This window comes from Tinamus guttatus, unplaced genomic scaffold, assembly GCF_059628265.1.
Source record: "Tinamus guttatus ecotype Peru unplaced genomic scaffold, ASM5962826v1 Tinamus_guttatus_pri_ptg000056l, whole genome shotgun sequence".
NCBI lineage: Eukaryota > Metazoa > Chordata > Aves > Tinamiformes > Tinamidae > Tinamus > Tinamus guttatus.
The window spans coordinates 4,262,296-4,276,070 of NW_028288590.1; the positions used below are offsets into that span (position 1 = coordinate 4,262,296).

The 13,775-nt window shown below is 38.1% G+C and overlaps 1 protein-coding gene across 2 annotated transcripts in view; it reads right to left on the bottom strand.

Annotated features, from left to right (window-relative positions):
* ASPH (aspartate beta-hydroxylase) overlaps window positions 1–10,558 on the bottom strand; it is a 100,575-nt gene extending 90,017 nt beyond the window's left edge. For both annotated transcript variants that reach the window (XM_088540173.1, XM_088540171.1), the window contains exon 1: window positions 10,476–10,558. In XM_088540173.1, the coding sequence (XP_088396299.1) occupies window positions 10,476–10,536 (61 nt within the window). In that variant the 5' untranslated portion in view covers window positions 10,537–10,558. The remainder of the gene's footprint in view (window positions 1–10,475) is intronic.
* Window positions 10,559–13,775: the final 3,217 nt, after the last annotated feature.

Genomic DNA, 13,775 nt, shown 5'->3' on the forward strand with positions numbered 1-13,775 from the left:
TGTTGTTTTCACCTCATGATTACAGAAGGCCTTTGAAACATGACAAAATAATAACCCTTCCCATTCTGAGACAATCTATACTTACACACATATAGAAATGTATGCTTTTTTGACAATATCTTTATTCTAAAGCTTAGCCTCATAAAGTATTATTCTGGAGTGCTCAGTTCTTATGTGCTTTTACAAAATGTATTTCAACACATTTGGGGAGGGTTAGTGTTTTTTTTTCCTCTGGGTACTTTACAGATAGAACAGAGGTATTTACTAAAATGCTGATGGCATCTCTTAGAAAATATATCAATCAAATATCTGCAAATATCCATTCAAGAGTTCAGTTTTAATGTTGAAAGATTTGACAAAAAAGAGAGTAAGATCTTTGAAGATAAGCTCTGACATGTACAATATAAGTTTATTTTTAATAAATAAAATACAAATTCTTCGTGATACAAAATTTATTTTTCTTCACAGTACCTGAGAAATCTTCCTTGGCATGACAATCTTAAAAAGCTAAAAATTAAAAAAGTTGTTTTATATTTGTTTTCTCCATTAAAAAATAGATTTCTCTCCTGCATTTGATAAAATCTACTCCATGTGGTTACAAAGAGATCTGTATAAACTATCCAAGGACTTTAATAAGCTACATTAAAAAATATTTAATCAAAAACAGAGAAATGTATTGAAAAGAGAAATGATTCAGGTTGTAACTGAGGTGGAATAATTAAAAGTTCCTCGATCAGTTAGAATCAATGCTATATAAGTCTTGAGGGACCTTCGTTTTCAATTGCTGCAAGACATTTAATAATAAAATATCCTATTATAAGAATATACAAAGAAAAGCACTAATACTCCTTTTCTAAAAGGAGCAAAGTCACAAATTCAGGATTCAGCAAATCAGCAGGTGGATCAGGCCTATGGTAAACAATAAAAGTAAAGCACCACAAAGTACCTAATAGACTCTAGGATCCCAACTGCCCTACTGAACCGCAGGGAAGCTCCTCCCTTCACTTGGAAGCAACTTCACAGAACTCTCTCCTATAATTCAGCACTTAACAAGGATTAAACATCAAAGATCTCTCTTGCCCACTGGATAGCAGGGTTTAAGTTGCCCTAAAACAGGTTATTAACTATCCCTCAGGATATAAGAGCAAAGTTTTCCTCATCCTCCCTGAGGAAGTTGTCCGTTCTTGCAGTTAAGCATAAGCTGAGCTGAGTGACCATTTGCAAGAGCCAAGCTCTGTACAAGGGAAGCCTGGGCCATTCCCTGCAACCTCACTCTTAGCAGGCCGACTCACTCTTTCATGACAGACTTGAACATTTTCAACAACAGGAATTAAGATGTACTCACTCTCATGTAAGTATATCCCATAAATTGCCACTGTTGAATGAAAGTCAACCAATATTTTAAGAAGGAAATGGAATTACATTTTTTTGCTTCCCGACCATAAGCAAGAACTCCTACAGCACAGGAGGAAAACAACACCCTCCCTAGTCCTGTTCTATGCAGAATTACATCTGTAATACTTCATCAGAAAAAATGCTTCAAATAAAATAGAGATGGATCTGATTGTTTTCCTTTTGTTTTCATAGAGAGTAGAGGTACGAAGGGTGCCAATCAGCTCAGCATTGTCTAAACTAACAATTTTCTTTGGTGTTTAAAAAAAAAATCAGGTAGATAAACTATATCATCTAATCACCTCCGAGGTCAGGCAGCATATGGGACATGATTTCGCATGCTTTAGTTCTGCCTTGTAGGTAAGTGCAGGAGTAGACATCTGAAGAGATAGGACATAATGACTAGGATAAACTGGAAGGACAGAATAAGGAGATACATGAAAACAATAGTTACAGACAAACAGTGAACATTATTTAGTCCGTAATAAGAATTCTAAAATCAAGCTCAAAATGGATGATGTAGTTTGCAAACATCCAATAGGAGATACGTTGAGTGAACAGTTGAGAGTCCACCTGGAAGCAGAAATCAAAGTTTTTTAATGTTACATCAATACTAAAAAAGTGCAAGTACAATAGAACAAAGGAAGAACCCTATGATCAAAAGTTTTAGTAGTATTTAAAGAAAAGTTGACAATCCTTTTATAAACTCAGTCCATTTCTGGATATAAGCCCTTGCAGATAGAACTAAGGAAGGCTATAGATACTTTCCTGGTTTGCAAGTATCACAGTATTTAGAATAGTCATTTAGTTGCAAACTAAGATGATTTATTACCAAAAGTACAAAATGGAACAATGATGATATTCTAGTTGACTGAAGTCAAGCCTTATTCCTATCTGTTATTATCTATCTAGATTTATCTTGACAATAGATAGTAAGCAAATACTGTTTCCCATTTAAGTGATTTCTGCTAAAATCCACAACTCAAAAATCAGAACATTCACTCAGAAAGAAATCTATTAAGAAAAATATCATGAGAAAGACTAGCTTTTTTTTTTTTAATAATATAAGATTTTTGTCAAGATAGTCATTTGGCAAGTAGTTATGAAAGACAGAAAGTAACTTAATGGGAAATTATACCATATGATGTTATACATTTTGTAAGACTCGATGAAGAGACTCTATTGAAATTTTGCACAGCAGAGAATTCTTCTTGCAGCTCCGTGCCTTTCAATAAGGTTTGCAGAAACCAGCTGCCTGCCACCATAAGAGCTTCTGCTGTTAACATTTTCCTTTAGTGTCCATTCATCTAAGCATAACTACTGAAGTCAAAGGAGGTAAAAAGGAATGCAAATATATATATGGAAAAAAAAAAGACTGATTCTGCCCTGCTTCCGTTCTAAAAGTGCTAGAAAGATTAACACTTTTAAAGGCTAGATAAATTTGGTCAAAACCATGTGACACTTCTTTTTGGTATTCAGACAACCAACTTTTTTTTGAATAGTTCAAAATATAGTGCAAGGAAAAACACACACATACACACTTTAAGTGACCAATAATGACACTGCTTACCACATGAAAGATTTTATAGCAGCTATCAACAAGGAGTTATTTAAAGGAATATTCAACATGTCCATCCCCTACCATGTGAGTAATCTGCACTACTTTCCTTTTACAACAGTTCTTCTGTATAATGAAAAGTTAGTAGGTAGTACAATAACAAGCTTAGAGTTAACACTTCAGGGAAAAAAAAAAAAAAAAGGCATTGTAAAGGCCGAACAAAAGAATTTTGTGTCACCTCTTTGCATAACCTAGACAGATTTGATTGAAAAAGTAAACCTACCTGCATGCTACGATATTTTCCATAACTAACTCTCAGATCATAAAAGTCAATCCAAAATACTGAAGGTTAAGGCTACGAGCTTAAACAAGAAATTTTAGCCAGTCTCTTGATACACTGTCAATATATCTGAGCTTTATTTATGCCACTGATAAGGGGATAAAGTTATTTTAATCTTCAAAATTAAAAACATATTTAAAGATATTTATTGTCTGCTATTTTGCTTATTCAGCTCTCTTGCACAGAAAAAAATAAAATTAAGAAAATTTAAACCTATACAGTCTACCTATCTTGTACTTGAATTGTTGAATGTAGCCAATATTCCCAAATAATTACTACATTAACTAAATATCTGGTTTATCAGATTTAACCACAGAATATGCAAACCTTGCTGGTGGTTTCTATTACATAAAGTTTGAAATTCTCATTTTTGCATATGTCAGGCTGGCATTAATTTTAGGGTATTTTTTTCCTTGTTCTAGTTTCCTATTCTGTAATATGGGTCACATCAAAACATTTCAACAGCAAGTCCCAATTAAGCCACAGAGGAAGGAAAACAGGTGATGTAGTTTCACATCTTTCAGTTTTAACCGTAGTTTGAAGGAGTTTCATATATAACCAAATGAAACTCTAGTTGACAAAGATATACATGAAGTTCTGTTATTCATTGATTTCTGCCCACAGGAAAATATAGAGCATCTTAGAACTCTTTTTGAACAGTTAAAACTTGTCAAGTTTTAATTTGGACACTAAATCAATTTAATTAGGTGCTGGTTTCTTGGAGGTGCTATGCATCTGCAGTTCCTGCGGAGTTCAAAAGAACTGATAGGCGACTCATGCAGTTAATCACTGTGAAGTTTTGGACCTACACATAGTTTTAAAATATGTTACAAGATTTCAATTGCAAAAGTATCACTCTTTTATACACAGTGTTTCCTGCAGCTGCTGTGGACAAAAACACTGCCACAGCTACAAGCTCCTGTCTTAAAACATTTTTATAATATTAAAAGGAAAAGGACTAGAATACTAAAGAAAGAATGAATTGGACATGGTATCTTAGTAATTAACTGTTGATTATCAGTTAATTAGAATCTCAGCAAATAAAATTTGTTAAACAAAAAAAACTGCTGTTCAATGGTTATAAACACCCATGCTATAAATATGTATTAAAAAAAAAAAAAACTGTCAAACAGATTTGCAGCATTTGTTATACTGGGTAAGTACACTCATGCTAACAGTGCAACTGCATATGAAGGGAAGACAAAGACTTGCTTCACTGAAAAAGTTTTAGTAAACTGAATCACACGCACACCACTGTTTAAAATTGATATTTGCATATTCACATACTTCATTTCCAATGTTTTTAAAGAAGTTCAATACAGTTATTATTTTTGACTTCCAAGCACATCCCCAAAAAACTTTTCCATGCACAGAGCAAGAGCCCATAGGATGCAGTTAGGAAAAATATTGCTTCAGGCTATCACACAGGTTACCAGTTTGACATCTTCATCAGGAAAGAACCACTTGGAGTGAATCAGAACTTCATTGCACAAGTTCTCTATAATGAAGAATTAACATAAAAATTAGCAGAGGAACAGTTTTCACATGTTTCAGGCTGATTCAGAAAGGCTCAGATGAAAATGATCTTCTTTCTTTTCATACAGATGACCAACAAAGGTGTTATCAGTTTAAAGAAAAGGCAATATTGAAATAACACTTCTTTACACCCATTGTAATTAGGAATATGTTTAACACATATGCCCTTTACTGCTAATAATTTTGTTGCCTTTACTGCAGCACTTCAATGCAGCAATCACCTTAGTAGATCCAAGCCAACTCTTAACCTTTCCTGCTCATGCCAGTGCTCCAGAAGGACATAATGAAACACAAAGACACAGATTCAACTTTGCCCTCTCCCAGTGCCCAATGATTCATTATCATCTCTCCTCTTCCGCTCAAACTTCTTTTCACAAGGCTGCGCTCTGAACCAGACTGGGTAAAGACGGAAAATCAGCTTAAACCAACGAAGGGAAAATAGAGCTTTATCTAGCAAGTTCACAGCTGGTAGCATAACCACGAAGAAGGGGAATTGAAAAGAGGAAGGCTGCAGAGCTGAAGGTGTAACTATAGCACTCCCTAAGAGATTCACCTCCGTCGTCCCAGTATGATACACATCCAATATCTGAGCTGAGATTGGAATAAATTCCCTGTCAATGCTGGTACTAATCTCAAATCTGGAAGCTGCCAATGTGCCTCGCACTATTTAGACACACATTGCCTTACTAAGGATAAAATGAATAAAAAAATAACACACAGGCAATTTTTGATGATCTTCATAGTTACAATATCAATGAGATTTCGAAAGTGACACAGATGCATATTTCACATGCATGAGCAGACTTTAATTCCACTGTAAGATTAAATCCATTTTTGCCAGGAGAGGATAGATGGGGAATAAATATCCTGTACTTTTTTTTTGTGTGTGTGTGTGTGTTTCACAAAGGATGTATCTACTCTAGAAATTCAAAGTCTACTTTGAATCTAGAAATTCAAAGTGCAACCCAAATATTGTAACTGAAGTATTACTCATATGATTGGGAAACAACAGGTTCTAAACAAGAAGTCCAAGATGCAGCACACTACAATGCAGAAAACTCCAGTAATGTGTATACTAGATAGTACAACTCAGATCAAAAACCACCTGCTTTCCTATATCTCCTTTTCTACTAGGGACACCTTTGTACATAAAAACTTGTAGTTTTGACTCATTTTGTCCTGCTACACTTAGGAAACAATGCTGAAGACTCAAAACAGTACCTTTTTGAAGGCAGAGGAATGAAAGAAATCCAAATATCCATTTTTAATCTATGAAAGAGCACGTCATAAGAGCACGTACTGCAGAGTTCTTACTGGCCCTGGAAGTCTGTTACTCTACAATAATATGTAGAAAATTTCACACAGATAGACCTAGAAAGTGTCTTTTCAGCATTTAGGGCTCATTTAATTCAATTTCTGAAAAACTGAATGAGTAGATATATCAAGAACTCACTATTCCAATGCAAATCCTCTCCTCCATGCAGAGACCTTAAACGGAAAGCAGTAATCAACAGGGAATTTCTTGGGAATACCTAACTGTTTTAAAAATCTTAAGAATGTTGTTAACATCACTTTCATTTAATCCAAGATAAGAAAATTGATCTATACAAAAGAGTTACTGCCGCAAGTTCTGTAAAGGACATTTAAAAAGGAAAAACAAAAAAGAGGGAACAGCAAAGCAGTCAGCCATTTCACTGACTGCATTGTTGCAATATACCATGTAACTTAAAAACCTCCGCAGAAGTGGTGCTGTTACCTAAAAAAAGTGATTAGGATCAGCACAGAACTGCCTTCGGAAAAGGAGATCAAGTCAACTACAATGTATGTAATAATAATAATAATAAAACTAAAGAATATAAAGATCGAAGATCAGGAAATGACTGAAAAGAGTTTAAAGGACCTTAAGTCTAAAGGATGAGTTAAGTAAGTTAAATGCCTGGCAATACATGTGCTTTTTGGAGACACAAAGAAATTATATGGTTAAAATAGGAAAAAGTAAAAGCAAATGTGCACTGGCATGTTTAAAAAAAAAAAAAAAAAAAAAAAAAAAAAAAAAAAGAGAGAGAGAGAGAGAGAGAGAGAAGGAGGGACAGAATTTGGTATGTCAGAAAATAATCTCAATCACTATTATGGAGATTAAGGAAAAACTACCCAAGCAACAATGGGAGCATTTGACTTCAAGCTGTGTAATGCACAGTTGCACAGCTTCAGAAGTAACAGTGGTAGGCAAAATAATTTTATACAAAATACCCTTCTCTGTAAATATGTTTTCACTCTACCAGCTAGAGGAATTTAAGTAATTTGGCCCTGTAATACCTTATGTCAAAAATGAAGTTTCTCAGAGTGCCTACATTAGTGGAGAACTTGTGGTAACAACTAGAAATCCTAGTTGGGAGGCAATAAACCCAATAAAGACCTATGAAGAATATACATTTTCCATGGTTCGGAACAGCTGACAGAACTTAAATAACATGAGCCAGAAGGATGTTTCTCAACTGAAATAAAACTACCATAAGGAACTTTTTCCTCACTTTTTTTTTTTTTTTTTTTTTTTTTTCTTCAGTACCTCTAAACACCACAGAAACTTGGTACTAAAAGTATGGTAAAGGAATTTGGCTTAAGAGGCATCTGGAAGATATCTGAAACAGATTCAAAAACTCCTTAAGAAAATAAATAAACAGCATATTTCTGTTCAAACATTTGGCAGGCCTGTTATATGCACATACATTCCACAAACTGTCTAAAGAGAAAAAAGTATAAAATTTTTTAATAAGCCATTATGTAAACTAATATCACAGAAGTAATATACCAGGTATCTGAGATATATGAAATTGCTTTTTCAGCTTTAAAGTCAAACAAACTTCCCTCCATCCAAGTGCATTAGAACTAAGAAAACAGACATCAAGTACTGCACAATTAAATAATCACGGAGAATTATAGTTGTCCAGTTTTAAGTCCTTGCTTGTGCAGTATAAAATAAATAACACTCCCAGTGAAACATCAAGGCAGATGCCTAACCATCATCACTCTTACTGCTGCAAGCTATCATGTCTTATAAATCCATTTACATTTTTAATTCATCTACATTTCATAAGCAGTTAGACTGCTGACCCTCACTCTTACTGGAAAGCTCCTGTTAAAATTCTTCTGGAAAGAGCCATCTATGAACGTTCCAAACACTTTCACACATTTCCTGCCTCAGAGAAGTTATTCACAGACAGCTTATACACACTTGTTCGTACACCTAAATTGTCCTTCATCTCATGAAGCTTTAAGAAATACCTAATGCAATTATCCAATGCTTCATTTAGCTGTCTGAAGCTCATTTTCTTCCTTTTGAGAAGCTGCTGTTTTTACAAGGGGTTCTGTAGGCAAAGTGACAGGAAGTCAGGCTTTCCGGTGAAGATACTAATGAACACACGCTTTCCTGCTCCAAGCGCTCCAAAATCATCAAGTTCTGACCTGGTTTTCACTTCTTTACTCCAGATCAAATCATTGGCACATACATACAATTTTGTAAATGCCAATTTCAAAGGAACTTCCACTGCGAGCAGTCTGCAGTACAAAGCTCAAATGAACAAAGCAGTTTTTGTACTGGGGCTGTTTTATATTAGGACTGTTTTTAATATATAACTCACTTTAAAAAAAAAAAAAAAAAAAAAAAAAGAGGTTGAGTTCTGTTGCTAAAGGATGCTCAGTTTTACTTCTGTCATTTCGATGACCTAAAAACAAGTTATATAAACACTACAATTAGTGCTACTTCAGATTTATTCTATTTTGCAAGATTAAGACCAACCTTTTCTAATGTGGATACCTAAAAACAGATCACTGAATTCAGATTTGGACGCTTCCTTGAGTTGAGATTTTCGGCTGCACTGTCATCTTCACCAATCTCACAACCACAGGCTTTGGCAGGAAGGCAAGTCCTCTCCAAAGAACAGTTTTAAAAGCAAATACTACAATCACCAGTCAGGAACAAACTCTAACTTCACGTTTGTGTGCTACACCATCCTAATTACCAGACATCTCAAAATTATTGCCACATTTCATGCTTGCATCCCTCAACTGTGGAGTGCTTATAGGCTGCTGCAAAGACTCTTTGCTCCTCTAGATGTTCTTTATCACACAGGAAACATCATCCATTCCCCCTTATCTGCAGCTGCATAGAATGCTAAAGCAACTGTGAAAACAGCATCAGCTTCATGCTATAATTTCTACAGCTGTCCGAGGGATTTTAACTAAGAGTAGCTGAAACTAACAAGATATTGGTCTTCATTTACTAAGTTTCATCACGGGATTGTGCCCAGCCCTTAGACTCACACTACTTTATATCTCTCTATATAACAATAATTAATGTGCCCCTGTGTATCTATGCAAACTAAGTATTTTGATATAAAAAGATACAATTTTGCTCATGGTGAATATAAAGGGATACATAATGCTTTTATATTTAGTCAGGGACAAAGATTCCTAATAAATTTATTTTCAAACACTGAACAACCTTTGAAGCGATATTTAACATATTATTAACAGTACACTGTTTGAATCACCTGCAGCACTCAAAACTGCACAAAGAATGCATGTTTTTAATACATTCCTATTGGAAATCTGCACTTGGCATGCTGCTTAATACTGGCTGCTGATCATCTGTCTCATGAATATCAAAGAGTATCCTTGGTCCATCAAAAAAATGTAATAAAGACTCTAGAGCATATGCCAAAAAGAAAGGTTTTACTTAAAAAAAAAAAATCTCTGAACCACTGTAATGTCATCCCTGAATTCCTTCAGGCTTAAGTGGTAACCTGAAATCTTTTTCTCTCAATTCATCATATGATTGGTAAATTAGTCCTACACAGTTCAGCCTCAGCACTGCCATGCATATAACTCTTATATTGAAAGAGCAGCAATAGATACTAACTCAGTGCCATCGCAACTCGGCATCACTGCAGCGCAAGTCAAACTCACAGGCGAGCAAGCCCTGAGCAAGCACTCTAACCTTTGCTAAGGTCACTTTCCTTAATCACTGCAGGATGCACAATTACTCAGTGATTTCCATAAGCATATAGATGTCTGTCATTAAAGCATATTCCACTATTCTTAATGGGAAAAAAAAGGGAAAAAATAGAAAGCTTTCTGCACCTAAATTTCCAACACATACTAGTTTATTAACAGTCAGATTTGCCAAGTTGCTCTTTATTCCAGTGGGGCAGGGGAGGGACTCCTACGCGTTTCTGTGCTTAAGTGAACCACCAGGTTAGATACTACGTCGAGGACAGATCCCACAAACTTAAGAGCAGCACACGCCCCTGCACCCGAGCCGGGGTAACTCCTCGGATAAAGGCGGCGGATCCCGCGCACACAGGATCCCTCCGGGGTCTCTGGAGGGAGACGGAGCCGCCACCGCACAGCTCTGGGGCCACCACTCCGCTCGGGTCCAGCAGCCTGGGGGGCGGTTTGGGAGCGCGCGCCGGCCCCAGCTCCGGTGAGGGGCCGGGGCAGCAGACCCGAACGGCGGTACGAGGCGCTCGCAAAAGGCCCGCGGGGGCCGCCGGAGCGCCCGGCCCGGCCCCGCCCCGCCGCCTCCCGGGCCGCCGCCGCCCCGCAGGCCCGGCCCGCTCCGCTCCGCTCCGCTCCCGCGGCGCCGCTCACCTCGCTTGGTGCCGGGGCTGGCGCTGCCGCCGGCGCCCTTGGGGCCCTTGCGCGAGGCCATGGCGGCTCCTGTCAGGCAGCGAGCGGCGGGACAATCAGTAGCGGCGCCTCCACCTGAGAGCTGCGTGCGGGAGCGCCCGCCCCGCCCCCTCGGTCCCGCCCCCGGCCGCCGCCGCCGGCCAATCGCTGCGGGCCGGCGGGAGGGAGGCGGGGCGCCGCTCGCCTCCCATTGGCGGAGGCGGGCGGGGGGGCGGTGCCGGCGGCGCGTGCCCGCCGCGCTTCCCCGCGCTCCCCGCACCGGCGGCTTCGAACGTGGCAACATGGAAGCGCGCGGGGGCCTCTCGCGAGCGTTGGGCCGCGCGGCGGCGCGCGACCCTCCGGCGGCGGGGGCGGGGCCAGCGCGGGCCGCCGCCGTGCGCGGCGGGAGCGGGTCGCGCCGTCCCCGCCGCCTCGAGGAGGGGCGGAGGGACCTAGGCAGGGCCTGGGGCTGTGGCCGTTACTGTTCGCCGCGTGGCGGCCGTTACAGCGCGGCGCCCCGGCCCTTTTTGAAGGGCGGAAGGGGAGGCTTGGGGAAAGGGAGGTCGGAGGTGGGTTTGACGCTCTGCTTAAGACGTCTTGCTGCCTTTCTTAAACTGCCTTCAACTTCGTGCTGAATAATTCACCCGTGCCCGGTTTGTGTGAAGCGGCTCGTTAGCTCTTTAAAATGGCACTTTTGCAACCGTCATGCTAACGTGGTTTAAAGTATGTTATATTATCAGATAAATTCTGAAATAAATAAATCGGATCTAAGAATCTTTAAGTTACCCGTGTCATAAATCAGTGTTATTTTTTGGAGGGAGGATGGTATTGGGAATATTGTTACCCAATGATCTGGGTGATCATTGCTTAAGTAGCAGGGTGGTGTAACAGCAAAATGTGTTTCTAAAACACTGACAACTAAAAAAGACCGCTTCCGAGTCCTGCACAACTACAGTGTTTCAGACAAAAATAAATGATGTTGGAAATTGGAGCTTTTGAAAGCAAATAAGGGAGAAATTTGGGGGGGAGCTGATGTCTGGCGTTCGGTTTTGAACAGAGAAACACAACAGATTAACTGAAACGTTTACTGAAGAGTGTCAGACAGTAGTTTTTAAGGAGGTTGGAGAAACAAGTAACAGCCTGGCAATGCTAGTACTCTAAGTAGAAAAGGCAAAAGCAACTATTCCTATACTAGCTCTATAGTTCGAAACTACGGGGGCTTACTTCTTGGTACCTATTTCTAGTGTGAATTAACTAATGTCCAATGTAGCTTAGTATCTGAACTTGTTATTTGCTTATGATTCTCTGCTAACACCTGATTTTCATGCTGTGGTTAAGGATTTCATATCTTTGAGACCTTTTGTATAGCAAGGGAAAATTGGCCAGGAGTTCGAAAGTTGTTAGGAAGAGGCAAATGTGCTTGTAAATACATGAAATTTGTTGTTGGAATGATGATAAGATGTATTATTAGTATTGGAGCAAATTGGGAGGTACAGCTTAAGAAAAAAGTGTTTTAAGAATGCAATTAAAAATAGTCTGTAATAGAGATAATTTGTCAGTGGATTTATCAAAAATGTGTAATAGAAAATAAATATGACTTTTTTGTTCTCGGTGTTTTGTGGTCAATTAGGAATGCAGTTTTCTGAAGTTATACTATAACAAGGAGCTGCTTGATAAGAAGAGACATCAAAAGCATTTAAGTAACTGGGTGGAGAGTGACGCTGAGCAAAAGAAGGCAATACTAAGGCTTACTGAGGACCAAACTTGTGACTAAACAGGCTGTAAAGTGTAGAACACATGCACAGATACACAAGCTTATAACAATATTGAAGTGATTTTAACCATATTGAATGTTTATTACTAACTTTTGCATGAAGGCAACAGTTATAATAAAATGTTATGATTCACTCTTCTGTAGACTGGAATTAGGAGTTCTCTTCTTCCTTCCTTTTCTTCTTTTCTTTCTACAGAAAACTCCAAACACCTGCAGAAAAATAATTAGATATGATAAGTCATTAACTTCAGATGAATCAGGTATAGGCAGTGTGACCTATTTTGTGCCCTTTAGGGACCTTCAGATAGCTGAGCGTTGTCTTATTCTTGAGAATTCTTAATTCAGTCAAATTCACTGCGCTACTTTTGACTTAACTAAGTGCAACTTAATTGTGTAACATAGCAAACAATCCAATGATCCTTTCTGATCTGGATTTTAATGAAAAAGAATTTTATAACTGCCATTTTTTTGGAGAGGAATGGAGATGAAAGAACAATATGGGTAGGTGTGTACGTATAGGAAAGCTCATTTCTTTTTTATCAGCTGAATTATTTCACTGTTAAATATTTGCAAATTGTAACCATGCGCAGTTAAACCATAAGAAGATAAGTATCTTTGTATTTGTTTATTGGAGGAAAAGGGACAAAGCAGGAAAAGGAATGTGACAATGAGAAGCAAACAAAAGTTTGCAGAACAAAGGTAAGGGCAGACAGCAAAAGAAAAAAGAAAAGCAAAAACTAGAAAGATTAAAAATCATAAATTACATAGTAATGGCAAGGTATATGAGGCAGAGCCCACTGTAATCACTTGGAGCCTTTTCACTTATTTAGATCAGGCTCATTTAAAATAAAAGATTAAAAAGTTCTCCCTGTTGGCCAGAAACTCATTTGCCTTACACAAAATATCCTAATTGCTAGCTGACTTTACAGGTAAGTTTGATTTAAATATTAAATTTTAAATGTAAATAATACTGCAATGGATAAATCATATATTAGAAGACATAATGAGCCTTACTTGGAAAAGAGATGCTTTGTTTTTACTGCTCTATATTTTTTATTTTTTCCAGAAGTTCTCCTGCATTACTGCAGTGGCAGCTGTTGGCCTGGCCTGATTCATTGCATAGCACAGTGACTCTGCTGTCTGACATGGAGAATCACATCCAAGGTGATCAGCACAAGGGGCTCTGAGATAATTACACAAGAAGATTCTATCTATAGTGTCTTAATTTCTAAAGCAAGCATAAATATGTGACCTGCCTGTAAAAGGATAAAAATATGCTGAATATGAGAAGGAATTTTAATATGGAGAGAGAGGAAACAATAAAAAAGGCACCTATTTAAAGCAGCTATGAATTTTGCCCTATTTTCTACTACTAGAATAAGCTACACAGTTGAAGAAGCCTTTTTTTTCTTTGCTAAATTCAGTGCTATGATTTTATGTTTTGTGTTCTGTCAGTGGAGTTATTTTCATTCGTGATTTTTATCTTGAGTTTGTCATAAAACCATCTG